Below are 14,036 nucleotides of genomic sequence, written 5' to 3'. Positions count from 1 at the left end.
GCCAAAGGATTTCTTTCTCCAACAACCTGTAGGTTTCACGTGTGTGTCATGCTCCAAATCTTGTGACAGGGGATTCTGCCGTCCCATCGAGGGCATGCTTTGACTGTAGCGATATGGGTCAGGTAAACTTTCTGACAGCCGCGTACCTAGGAAAGGACAGGTAAGCTTTCTGACAGCCGCATACCTAGGATAGGACAGGGGACACTTATGCACCTTGGTACACGTGCCCGAACCTTTCACAGCTCTATATAAAGAACCTCAGGTTTCATCGACAGAGGAGGATGGTATGTACTCTGAGACTTCTGGAGCCACCTTGTTCATCGTGATTTACCTGACTTGAGCGTCGGAGGGTCGTCGCTGGGAATCCCCTTCCCGGCTCGACTTCTGTGCAGGATAGCCGGAGCATCTCGACACTAGTTGGAGACCTACATCAGCGAGCCTTGGAGCGTCACGTGCCCAGCGTCTGCTGACTTCTGGTTCGGACAGGATCACCCGTTATAACCCAACTCCTAAATTCTAAAATTTTGAATCATAAACACATATAATATATATATATATATATATATATATATATATATATATATATATATATATATTAGCCATATGATGCAGTGACAAAAGGGGGCTCATCAAGTACGGGTTAAGGGCGGAGGTAGCAGCTAATGTGGAGGTCAAAGTCAAGGCGGTCAACGCCAGGGAACCAACGAGCTCACTAAAAGTGGGCCGAGCGGAGGTCTACTACAGTTGTCGATCGAGCATGAAGTGCTTGATCGACAAATGGCTTATCCAAGCAAAACACCCGTACAACCCAGAGCACTACGACAAGAATATCAGATGCTCATCACGGAACGGAGGAACGTTAAGACGGCTGGAACGCTTATCCAGTCGGGCGGAAACAATCAACCGAACCAAGTCAGTGCAAGGAAAGCAGTAGAGGTCGACCGAGCGGAGGAGTCCCGGCCGAGCGATTACCCCGCTCGGCATAACAGTGGGACCATTGTCATATCTCTTAATATCCCTTTGGGAGGTAATACTGCTGATAATAGGGCATGATCAATAGGCGGATCGTACGACGGAAACTTCTACTGTCTCATCAGAGATTTACATGTCGTGTTAAGATATGGTGTTAGAAACACTTTTCTCCCGTGCCTTGAGGAGTGCGCACGTCATCCACCGGGGCACTATATAAAAGGGGTCCATGCATCAGTGGAGGTACGCGTTGTTTACTACTCACGCTTGTATTTTGCTGCTTTTACTATTACTCCACCATCTTCTACTATTTCAGTGACTGACTTGAGAGTCAGAGGGTCAATGCCTAGGACCCCTAGGGCTGTAAATGAACTAAGCGTTCGTGAAAAGCTTGGTGTTCGGCTTGGTAAAAACGTGTTTATGTTCATTCAATATACATAAGATTAATTAAACAAACAAGCTTGAACAGCTCGTTAAGCTAAATAAACAAGTTTGAACACATATGTGTTCAGCTCGTTAACGTTTGTGAACAACGTTCGTGAACAATGTTCGTGAACAATATTCACAAACCATATTAATTAATAAAACTCTTTTCAATATGCTAAATAAATAATAAAATAAAATAAAATAAATAAATTTAAATTATCAAGCTCAATAACCAATCAAACAACTAAAAATTTCAAATAATCAAACAAGCTTGAATTGAGAGTTTGATAACATCTAAACAAACCAAACTCGAACCAAATTCGAACCAAGCTCAAGCCAAGCTTGAATTGAGAGCTTGATAACATCTAAACGAACCAAGCTCAAGCCAAGTTTCAAACAAGCTCAAGCTCATAAAAAATAAACCAAGTCAAGCTTCAAACAAGCTCAAGTTCATAAAAAATAAACCAAGCCAAGCATAAACACTCATTTCAAAAGCTTGGTTCATTTAAGCTCGGCTCGGCTCGGTTATCTTATCAAACAAGCTTGAACACCCCAAAGCTCGGCTCGACCTGTTTACAGCCCTAGGGACCCCCTTCCCTGACCCGGCACTGACGTTTCTTGTGTTGCAGAGCGAAACAGAGTCTTCATGCGGTCAACCAAGAAGTCATATCCCCAACTAGTCTTTTTCACGATTTTCATACATGACCACCATATTTTCATAATGTATATATATATATAGGCATATTTGGGGGATCATTGTTTTATTAAATAATATCGTCAACCAATAAACAACACTTTATACTGTCATATAGTAAGGGTGACAATTTGAATCAGATTTGGGTTAGTGAGTTCGGATTAACAGGTTAACAGATTAAAACATTAAAACTTGAACCCGATCTGATTAATATTTCAGATCAAATTATTCGATTCAAATCTGACCTGTTTATCTGTATTTAATTCGAACCCGACCTCAATTGACCTATAATCCGAACTTGATCTGACCCAAAATGATCATTTTATAAAAACATATTCATCTTAACCTGAACTCAATCCGAATCCGACCCGAAAAGACTCATTTTATAAAAATATGCTTATTTTAATCCAAACTCAACCAGAATCCGACCTAAACCCAACCCAAAAATATTTATAAATGGATCATTTCTGGTTGACCTGAATCCGACCCATTTATTAATCGTGTCAATCAAATTGACTCGAATCCAACCCAAATTCAATAAGGCCTAATCCTAACTTGATTTTTTTCGTGTTCGATTAAATCATGTTTTCATATCGGGTCAAATTGTCATCCCTACATATAGACATTGTATATAACATTTGAGAAATGTGGACATTATGAAACAATTTAGGTTTGATTAAATTGATTGTGCGGTTTTAATTTAGGGGTATAAACGAACCGAATCGAGCTAAATATGTTGAAAAATCTAAGGCTCAAATTTGGCTTAAAATAGATATATTCGAGTTCGAGCTCGATTCAAAGCTCAAAAAATTCAAAATTTTATATTCATGCTCGGTTCGAATTAGGGCTCGAGTTTGAGTTCGGCTCGAAAAATTCGAATATATTCGTGAACTATTCGAATTATTGCTCGAAAATAGGTACTCAAAAGGCTCAAAATTTATTTATTTAATATATATTTAACTTATATTAATAAAATATTGAGGTTCGCGAACGGCTCGTGAACCATCGAACAATATAATTTGGGTTCGAGCTCGGCTTGAAAAAAAGTTCGAACATGTTGAGTTCGGCTTGAATTCGATAAATTTGAATACTAATCGAATATTTTTCGAATCAACTTGAAAAACTCATAAACTGGCTTGATTTTGCAGCCCTATTTTAATTGATCAAGGACAAGGAGTTTTCTATGTTTGAAAGTTTAAGAATCATGATAGATACACTGTTAGTGTTTTGAGAGTACAAACATTTATAAGAGCAGATGTAATTATTCTTTAGATTTGAAATTACTTACCATATCTTAATTGAGGATCAATATACATTAATTCTGTTCTTACAGGGTGGGTTAACCATTATATATATATATATATATCTATAGAATGAAATACATTGATGGCTTAGATAACTTTGATGAGATCAAATCTAAGTCCTATAAATTTTCAAAGAACTCTTAAGTATCATCGAGATCTAAAGTTTCATATTCAAGGTATTCCTAGTCATGCACATTCTATTTTTAAAAAATCATATAGATGGAGATGCTTTGATGAAATCAACACCAAAATGATGATGCTTTAAAAAAATCAATACCAATGTGGTGATGCTTTAAACAAATCAACATAAAGGTGGTATATACTTTGACGAAATCAATACTAGGATGATGATGTTTTGATAAAATCAACACCAATCAGATGATATTTTAATGAAATCAATATTAAGATGGTGATATTAGGTACTCAAAATTTCAAATAACCATAGTGCAAGAAAGAAGAAATAATTAATCATCTAATCATTGATGAAGCTCTTAAATCTGCCCAATTATAGTGTCTATGTTTTTAAGCTTATTTTGTTTATATAGTTAGTAATTTAAAATTATTGTTTTGAATTATTTTTTATATATATCATCGTGCCCCACTAATAAAGACAAAAATTCCATCATAGTTTTAAATTTAGTTTAATTATGATTCATTAAAAAAAGCTATGATAAGCACAATTATTGTACTTGCATCGTGTTTATAATTGCGTAGTTATCTCCAATTTATTTAATTTATCACGTTTCTTTGTTTATAATTGATACTTAGACAAATTAACCACCCAAATTTCATACATAAATTACAAAAAATATATATATAAATTAAATTTTAGATGTTAGATATATCGACCCTACTGAACGTATGCTTAGTGTTTAATTTTTCCATGTACTTTTAAATCTATAAATAATATGCATATATCATGGTAATGTCTGAAAAAGAATCCTAAAAAAAATTCTTGATTAATTCGATAAAATTGAAAACTATTTTAATTAACATTAATTGAATGAATCCACCAAAAAAATATTATATTAGTGCTCGTCCAAACCATTAATGATCATAAAGAACAAGACATTACATGTTGACAAAAAATAAAAAGATGAACTCTGATAACATTTTAGAAAAGTTGTTTAAACACCTAATTAAGTGATCTCTTTGAAAATATAATTTCAGTAGAAGCTATACTATGAATATGATCCCTTCCGAAAATCATGGACATGACAAAGACTTATAAATTTTTCTTTGCACATATTTCCCATAAAAGTTAAAGAGTTTTATTTTCAATTTGGCAATTAAATCCATATGAGTAAATTGACTTTTGTAGTTTTATTAACTATTTGCCACTAAATTTCATGATCGTTGAAATAAAAGATCACTCATCCTTAATATTATCACTTTCATATTCTAAAAGTAGTGGTCATTGTCCTTTTGTTTGTTGAATGTATTGCTTTTGAATGTTTATAAGTTTTATTTTAGATTTAACCCGTCCTACTTTGTTTTTATTCAGTAAAACGGGTAAAAAGAAAAGAGACAAATAAAAGATTCAAAATAACGACAAAATTGATCAATTTCATCACCTTTTTCAATGAAGTAGAATTAGCTATATCAAGTAGTTCCTTAGACAACTCAATTAGAGAAAATAAAGCATCAAGCAAACAGAGATTTGACAGGGGGTGACAGAATTTTTATGATAAATGTAGATAATAATAATACAGAGTGTGTTGAACTAAGATAAGAAAGCATATTGGTCCACATCTTCTCTTTGCTACTGCTGTGGCGTATGCTGCTGCAAGTAGCAGCGGAAACAACAAGAAACATTTATCACCAATCCCCTGCTTAGCTTTTTGTTCCTGTTCTTCACCCAATAATGCAGCAACTCACCGAATTGAAGCTATTGCACAGAAGTAAAATACTCCCTAAAATGTTAGATATCGACACATTTATTTCACCAATCCTATTAATTAATTATTCCTATCAGCTAGCTGCTTCTCCTTTTCTTGTTGGCTTCTCTCCTCCTCTCCTCTCCGGCCTTGGCCTCCATTTTCCTTAGAAGTTCTTCCGCATTGTCTGCCGAAATGACAATGTGACTCGCAGAGTCCTCGATGAACCCTTCTCTCACTCCTTTGTCAAACAGTTGGATCAAATCGTTGTAGTAACCGTCCACATTCAGAATCCCAACCTGCTCAAATTAAGCAAATTGAGCTAGGGTGGTTTAGTTATATTTTTCCAGCTTTTGGAATTTGATAGCTAGGTGCGTGTGCATGAATGACTGAGAGAGGAGCTGTGTGCATTACTCACTGGTTTGTGGTGGATGCCAAGCTGAGACCAAGCTATTATCTCAAGAAGCTCCTCCATGGTTCCATAGCCACCTAAGAGTTTGGGGATTATAAGTTGACTTGAGATTGTTTCAGATAATTCACTTGGGTCTCACCTGGAAGAGCAATGAAGGCATCTGCATTCTTAGCCATTTCTGACTTCCTCTCGTGCATGTCTGCAACTCTTTTCACCTCACCGATGCTTTCTCCTAGTATCTGCACACAAAAATTTCTTTGCTGCTTAGCCGTTTTCTTGTAGCCAAAATAAAAACAGAACTATCTATATATTGAAACAAGATATATAGAGGGACATCATCTAGGAACTGCACCTCACTTGGCAGAAGGGCTGTTGGAATGACCCTGTAATTAGATATGGCACAAGAAGATTTCTTGAATGAACTATGAAATATAGTATTACGTGAGGAAATTAATTAAACAAGTTGCATAATTCTCACCCAAGGACATGGCAACCACCATCATAGACTGCTTTAGATATTAGACCCATCAGACCAACACTTCCACCACCGTACACCAGGTCTATCTTTCTCTCTGCCTGAAAGATGGGAGGACAATTAACGAGGAGGAAAGAAATAGGAATGATTGATAGAAGGATTATTACAACAAAGCTACTTAGATCGAGATTTAAAATTTAGTAAAGCCCTCACCAGTTTCTTCCCCAGGTCAAGAGCTGCTTCACTGAATGAAGTCCTGTTACCTGACCTGCTCCCGCAAAAGACACATATCCTCTTGAACAATTCTCGGCTTCCGGTCTCCGCTGCATTCACCAGGTTTTCTTCCATCCCCTTGAGAATGGAGCGCATAGACTCAGAGAGAGAAGCTAAATCTAGAGAAGAGGAATGATTCAAGCAAGAAAGCAAGCAATCAATCTATCTCAAAAGGTAGCCCACATCTTTATGGCCAACAAGCAACTAGTACTTGGTATTGGGGGGCCAAGGCAGCATGAATCCTTTCCCATTCTCCCCTTTTATGCATGTCCCATCCTCTCTCTATCTCTATCTCTGGCAAAATTACCATAAGAACATTTCTCCTTTTGGGCCAATCCAATCAGTCATTTGCTTACCTATGTTGTTTGCTTCCTGCCACTTGCACTGCCATCTTTCATCTACTTGTTAGCTTGTGTCCCTACAATCCTAGATCACACCACAAATTCCGAGACATATAACTAGATTTCAGTTACCAGAATGACAATCTTGTAGCTCGAGATGGGGATGATATGTGCACCTTTTGCTGGAATTGACTAGTTACTGTTTGTCGCAGGAGCTTAAAATATTCATCCCAAGTCAAAAAATTTATTGAGTTAACCACCTTGGTTCATATAATTTGTGTTCAGCATTAGTTAATGGGGATCAAGTACTCTTGTCAAACTAATGACTCATATCCAGGTGTTTTAGTAGGGAAGTACCAGAGGCTTTGAGGCTCCTCCTGTGTTCCGCATCAATTTTGCACAAAACTATGGACTTTGGCTTGTCGTTCCAAAACAAACAGAATTTTGTTCTGGATGATGTAAGATTCTTGACAAGAGCTGCTTCCTTCAGAAAGAGACGCAATAAATGATTGCTCATGGCACATTTCTCAATCCTTGTTGCTTCTTGATTGTGTTTATGTTCAGAAGTCTAATATACATTGTGACTTCTTTTTTTTTTGGTCCATGAACAAGAGCAGAAACAGATTTAACTGCTGAGGAGGTGTAATATTGCACGACTAATTAATTCCCTGAAGGAGGCCCGCAAGGTTACATACACTGACACATTCCAGGTTCCCATCAATGCTATGCGAGAGCAATCAGTCATTTGCTTGGCCAAAGATAGGTTCCTCTACTCTTGCTTGATGGCCACCTATTCCTGGTGGGGCACTTTGGCATGGAATCATTCTTCTTTGTCTTCCTTAGCTGGCCCCATGCACAGTTCTGAGATCAATGTAATAAATTGTTTTACTTAACTCTTCCTCTGTGAAGACTGCAAACAGCCATCGAATATTTTAAAGATCAAAAGAGAATCTCTAGATAAGATTTCCCTCAAAACAGGATTTGGAGTTTCAGCTTAATTAATTCGCGCTCGACGTCATTCGGATTCGGTAATCCTCTAAGATTGACTGAGAGGCTCTTGATTAAGTAGTTAGTAGCTTCTTTGATTGCATTATTTACTTAAAGGTGTTCTTGTAGGTGGCAATGGTGGGTCAGTTTCCCATGGCACTATCTCAGCCGGCCACTGAGGCCTAACCACCAAAAGAAGTAGTAATTTTTAGGGGGTCCCTCCTACCTCGAGAGAATCTAGTGTCATAGATGATGTTATATCGTGTCTGCAGTGAGAAAGATATGGAGGAAGAATATGACAGGGAGAAGGCTGGGTTGAGGACAGGATGGCAGTTGGATTCTGTAGAAGATTATAGTTTATGTATGATCAGGATTAGGCTAATTAACCAGGTGCTGCTGTGTCTGCGCAAGTGCCAAAAAGATCAATCTCTAAAGGAGAGATTCTCCTTTAATTTTTTTTTTCATTTATGGAGACTGTTCACAAGGCTGCTTTAATGTTTCCTGATAGGACTGCACTGTTACAGTCAGACAGAGCGAGGGTTGATTGATCATCACTAAATCCAATCTAAACAAGGAAATTAAACAAAGTTTAATGCACTTAACAATCTTCCGATGAATTAATTAATAAATATCCCAGAGTGGGATTGCAAGAGGGCTTGGAAGAGGCCAAATTAATCATCCGCATACTGTTTCATATGCGCCGTCCTCAGACGCTGACTCTGCATGGCGACATGTGCCGGAACTGGAACTCCGGCGGGCTGAGATCGATCGCCACGCAGAAGAATTGCCACTATCTTTAGTTCTTTACTTACAGCACCAAAAACCCCGCCCGTCGCCTCAATCCTCGTCCTGCCTTAACCTCCACGACCATTGACCTCGGCATTCTGCATAATTTTAAAGTTCAAATTTGGGCCTGTGAACGGCCCAAGAATATTCGTACGGGCCATTTACAACTCTCGTATCATTTAATTGTATTTTCTGTTTACGTGATTCCATGCGACCACATATCTCCTGGACTACTTTTTCATGATTCAGAATATATGTCACTCATATTTACGAGTAGATCATGATCGTGATCCGGTCGTAAATTATTGCAATTTCTTCTTGGGTTCACCGTCCCCATCAGGTTATAGTTTTTATTTAGAACGGACAGGCGGAGGCCTCCGGTGGTGGATAAGTGGCCAGGTTACTGGGCGCCGAGCGAGAGTGTCCTCCGACCGCTCGCTTCGAACAAAAACTATAACCTGATGGGGGCAGTGAACTCAAGAAGGGATCGCAACTATTTGCGGTCGGATCGTGGCCACGATCCGACTGCAAATACAAGTGGCACATCCCCTGGACTACAAAAAGTGGGGGTGGATCCTCTGGTCCGCAAAGGCTGTACCAATTCATGGTCTAACCTTTACATTGGTGGGGGTAATGGGCCTCCACCTATTAATAGATCGGGGTCATTATCTCCTACCAATTCTCTTATTTCGGTCTAGGAGCAGACCAGGACAAGGGGACCAGAGGATCCGGTCCCACAAAAAGTGGTCGAGGAAATCCTGTCTCATTCCATGTTGTAAAAAGAGACGATTCGTTCATCTCAGCGTCCCGTCAATCTATCCCTAGGTTAAGAAGAGATCAATCATAAATAATTACTAGCTATTAATATAAACAGTCGAAGCATAAGAAATGACATGCTAAGTTTACATGATTCTAGCGTCATGGAGCATATACATAAAAAATAATTTTTTTTGTTATTCCTTGAAAAATTATTTTTCTTTTTAACCTCATAAATATAGAGAGAAATAAATATCAATACATAGATCATAGGCACATAATGACACATAATGAGATAAATCTCAAATTATCAGTTCTTAAAAATCAATTCTTAATTATTACGTCAGAAATATTATGTATCTTTTAATTCTTAATCATTACGTTAGAAATATTATGTATCTATTTGTGCTACGCTTGTACGATAAAAATTCCATCTTTTAAAAAACTTAGGGGACGTTTGGTACGCGCGTTTTCTATTTTCATTTTTTGGAAAATGCGCGTTTTCTGAAAAATGGTATTTGGTTTGCATTTTTTGCGCACGTTTTATAAAAAATTGGCTATCGTTTTCTAGAAAAACAGAGAATGACAAAAAGTCGTTTTATGTTTCCTAGAAAATGCCCATTTTCCAGAAAATGAAAATGAAAACGAAAACGGTGCAAATCAAACGGACCCTTACTTTTGTTGTTGTTTTTTTTAATTTTAACACATGCACAGGGCGCGGACATTTTTACACTTAAAAGAAGAGAAAATAGATCTATATGAATATGGTATCCGATAAATTAACTCGACCCACTTCCTTCCTCCTCTTTTCCCTCCATCTCAAGTGACTTAGAGGCGATCGACGAGCAGGGAAATTGAGGAGGAGCAACTCCGGCGAGGATGTCAGCAAAGGCCCGGACGATGAGCCCATGAGTCTTCTCTCCGTTGACCCTTAGATACCAAACCAGAAGCTCCAAGAGCTTGCTCCGATCCCTCACCCCGTGCGCCGCCACCATCTCCTCCATCGACCGCCGGAAGTCGCGGTACGCGTCCTCTGTCTCCAGCGCTACCACCACGGCGCCTTCTAACGGCGGCGCCTCTGTTGCCTTCACGCCCTCCTCAGGCGTCGACCAGGTGCCGGCGCCGCAGCTGGGCTCGAAGAAGAGCCGGTCGGACGACCGCAGCCCCGGCAAGACCCTTTCAGGGGAACCTCCGATCGAGAATTCCGAGATCGTAGAGAAGCTCTCCGGCGACGAGCGAGTGAAGCACGAGTCGTCCGAGTCGAACGACGACGAGTTGACGGTGCAGGGCGGCGCGTGGCGGAAGGACTCAGTCTTAGGAGTGGCGCAAGAAAGCCACGGCCATGGAGAAGAGGAGTAGCAATTGGGATGCTCCTTCGAGTAATTTGGCGCGAACAGGAAGGAGATCAAGCTTAGCTTCTTGCCCATATTAATCTTCTCATTAATCACTCAACATAACTGAGGAGGAAGAGGAGGAGGAGGAATTGAAGGTGGAATTTCGAAGTGCCTTATCAGGCATATTAATGGTGGAGGGCAGTTGCATTGGGGACAACTCGAGGGAGAAGGAACATGCATGATTGATAGGGAGAGTGGTGCACCCATGTGAGCATTAACTGTTAGGTTGGCCTCTTCATTATAAAGGATTACATCGTTAAACAGTACGATTGGGGAATGAAGAAAGAGGCCAAAAAAGAAAAAATCTCTTTCTAACTACAAGTAGTTTTGTTGGGTAAAAAAATAATTGCATATGAAATACAAAGGGAGTGCACATCGATCATCTTAAAAAAAAAATGATTGTGGATGGTTCAGAAAGGGATTGCATATAAAAATACAAAACATGTGCACACGTAGTACCACATTTGCACATGGATTGTGTTTTCTTGATACTGTTTTTCTCCAGAATAGAATTGATAAAGAACACTGCATGGCTCGAGATTATATTATTGTTCGGAAATTAAATTTGGGGGATATTTTTCCCTCCGTCTTCTCCAATTATCGTAAGTTATATATATTTGCCTCTCTGTTTTATCAATTAATTCTCTGCTACTCTGCCTCCGGCCAGTTTTCCAGAAGATTGACCCCGAAGAGCCTAAATCGATGGGAGTTTTCTCGTTCCGACATCGTCTCCTCGATTTCCACTTCTCCGTTCGTCGGATCTCCATCTGTGAATAATTAACACTACTTGAGTTGCCGGAGAGGAGAATTAAGTTCTGTAAATTCAAAATCAATTCTGAAATTTTACCTCCGGCATGGTACGTGTCGTGCACCGCAGCCAGCAGGCTCCCGTCGCCGACGGTGCGCCGACGGCAACCGATGTAGAGGCGACCTCCTCTGCGCTCGAATTGGACGACGTCGCCCGCGTCAAGTTTCTTCTCCTTCACGAACCGGCTCCACCCTCTGGTGAGCACGTAGCTCTGGCTACTCGCCCAATGCGAGTACCGGAACTGCCACAGCTTGTCGCCCGATTCGTCGACTAAGCTGATCACGCGGCCGCGGCCGCCCTCCGCCGCCTCGACGTCGAGGGGGAAGTACTTCTCGGCGTGTTGCTTCGGGATCACCAGTCTGTTGAGCTTCCCGACGTCACTCGGAGTGAGGAGCTTCTCGAACATGCGCACTCTCTCGCACGAGTAGTAATATCGCTGGTCACTCATCGTCAAGCTCGAGTCGGTGAAGGCCATTGAGCTGAGAGGCCATTGCCGCCTATTTATAGTGCAGAACAGAAGCTACACAAGAAAAGACAAATTAAAGGATTAATCGAGAACGTAGTAAGGGTTCATTCATGCACAATAAACGGAAGAGACAACGCCTGGTTCATTGATCTGAGCACGAATATATATGTAATCAGGGAGTTGGTGCCCTTTTATTGACTTTGTGGGGATAGAAAGAACCAAGACTCTGAAGGAAGGTGGCGGTAGGTCTCCATGCACTGCACTGCACTGCACTGCAAACGCATATTGTATATGTGAAGAAGAAGATAAGGGGGCACATGGGGATAAGTGGAGGTGAATCTGTTGCTGGATCCGTCCTGCAGTGTGTAGAGTGTATTTGGGGGAAGAACAAAGGCTTTTAAAACTCATAGGTGCATGAATCAGTAGCTCGCGGGATGCTTCAATCGCATTTTTTCCTTCATTTTTCTGATATTTGCAGTTGATCTGTCTCACTGTGGATTCAATGCATCAGAACGCGAATTAATTTTGATTTAGCAATGCATTCTCAGCCGAAGTAGGGAAAAAAAATAACTGAGTTTTATTATCTTCGTTAGATTTTCTATGAAGGAACTCATTTTGTACTGCTAGATTTTTGGAACGGAAAAATGGCTGAGATTAAATTCACTCCGATTGAACACTCAAAAGTCAATATATATGGTGTGGACCGTCATACGTGGACTCATACACACCCCGTCTCTAGCTAGGTGCCTTCGTAAATTTTTTGTAACCTTGTCGAGGTGCCTAGCTAGGTCAAATCCCGATGCAAAAATTCTATTTTAATACTATAATATAATTCAACCCATCAATTTTTTAAAAAAAAAATTAATTAACTTAACTCTGGAAAAAAATAAAAAAATATTATTAAACACCTTAAATATATATCCCGTGAACATTTATTTATTTTTTAACTTGAATTTAATTGACTTAATTAGAGAGTTAAAAAAAAATAAACAAAAAAAATATACTATATTGAATTGAGGCGTTTAGATTTGATCTAGACCCCTGAACACAATTTAACAAATCTTAAACTTTGATAGATTGGGCGATCATAGTTGGTGCCTCTCAAATGGAAGACACCTCCGATCATTGGAGGCACCTCCGCATGTGAGAGACAACTACGACTATCACTCATTGTAGTCGTGGATGCTCAAACTAGGCAACACTTCGTACATGACTATAAGCGACATGCAAACATGACGTTGTCAGTTTAGTTTCTTTATAAAAAAATATTTCTTTTATTCTCTCGCCTTTCACCCTCTATTCAAAATTACAAATTATATATATATAAAAGAAAAATAATAATATAATAATCTTTAAAAATTGAAGCAAACTTACAAACTCAGGTTGGATTTGAGCATCATTTATGGTAAACAGTTGCACATTGCAATATGATGAAAGATATATATTTTTCAGATTTTTTTTTATAATGTAGATATTCGGCTCACAATATGATTAAGCTTAGAAATGACTGATTTAATTATTTGTGTAAATTGAGAAGTACTCATGATTATCACTCCGGAATAGTCAACGCTCTTAAATTTATCATCTCACTAAATGGAAATATTTTATAGTGTATCGTAGTTAAAATTAGAATTTTAAATATCTAGTTAATAGTTGGAGTACTTGACCATGACATCATTAGCTCAAGGGCATATATTTTTCACATACATGGCAAAAGATGATGTGCTGCGTCCCTCCACATTGGTCCAAGACATTTAGAAGGAAGATAAATCATGATGATCGAGCGACGTCTCTTTAGATGGGAGAAATTTTATTTTCTAGGAGATTCTTCCCAGGGATTCAACTCTTACTTTTATATGGTAATTTGTCACCATGAGGACCAATTCGGTTATCCATGCGGATAGGGCTGTGCAGAAAAACCGACAAACCGAAAATCGGACCGGAATCGGTAGCTTACCGGTTCCGATTTACCGGTTAACCGGTTAATCGGTTTTAATCGGTTTCGGTTAACCGGTTTTTACCGGTTTACCGGTTGATTCCCGGTTTTGGATTTTTTTTACCGGTTTAA

At 39.1% G+C, this 14,036-nt stretch overlaps 3 protein-coding genes across 3 annotated transcripts; all 3 read right to left on the bottom strand.

The window, feature by feature from the left end:
* Positions 1-5,053: 5,053 nt before the first annotated feature.
* Positions 5,054-6,673, bottom strand: LOC122045844 (probable cytokinin riboside 5'-monophosphate phosphoribohydrolase LOG4). The gene is made up of 6 exons (XM_042606236.1): positions 6,371-6,673; positions 6,161-6,258; positions 6,035-6,065; positions 5,822-5,921; positions 5,689-5,759; positions 5,054-5,569 (listed from the first exon to the last, which is right to left on the bottom strand). The coding sequence occupies exons 1-6, from the start codon at positions 6,524-6,526 to the stop codon at positions 5,369-5,371; spliced, it is 657 nt and encodes a 218-aa protein (XP_042462170.1). The 5' UTR covers positions 6,527-6,673; the 3' UTR covers positions 5,054-5,368.
* A 3,287-nt stretch (positions 6,674-9,960) lies between these two features.
* LOC121973530 (transcription repressor OFP13-like) lies at positions 9,961-10,898 on the bottom strand. Its single transcript, XM_042525221.1, has one exon. It carries the CDS (start codon positions 10,725-10,727, stop codon positions 10,080-10,082), a length of 648 nt encoding a protein of 215 aa, XP_042381155.1. The 5' UTR covers positions 10,728-10,898; the 3' UTR covers positions 9,961-10,079.
* Positions 10,899-11,031: 133 nt separating this feature from the next.
* On the bottom strand, positions 11,032-11,960 carry LOC121974598 (B3 domain-containing protein At2g36080-like). The gene is made up of 2 exons (XM_042526118.1): positions 11,542-11,960; positions 11,032-11,461 (listed from the first exon to the last, which is right to left on the bottom strand). Exons 1-2 carry the CDS (start codon positions 11,948-11,950, stop codon positions 11,343-11,345), a joined length of 528 nt encoding a protein of 175 aa, XP_042382052.1. The 5' UTR covers positions 11,951-11,960; the 3' UTR covers positions 11,032-11,342.
* Positions 11,961-14,036: the final 2,076 nt, after the last annotated feature.

The sequence above is a fragment of the Zingiber officinale genome, chromosome 1B, assembly GCF_018446385.1.
Source record: "Zingiber officinale cultivar Zhangliang chromosome 1B, Zo_v1.1, whole genome shotgun sequence".
Taxonomy (NCBI): domain Eukaryota; kingdom Viridiplantae; phylum Streptophyta; class Magnoliopsida; order Zingiberales; family Zingiberaceae; genus Zingiber; species Zingiber officinale.
The sequence above is the reverse complement of the archived record's forward strand: the minus strand, read 5'-3'. Positions and strand labels throughout refer to the sequence as shown.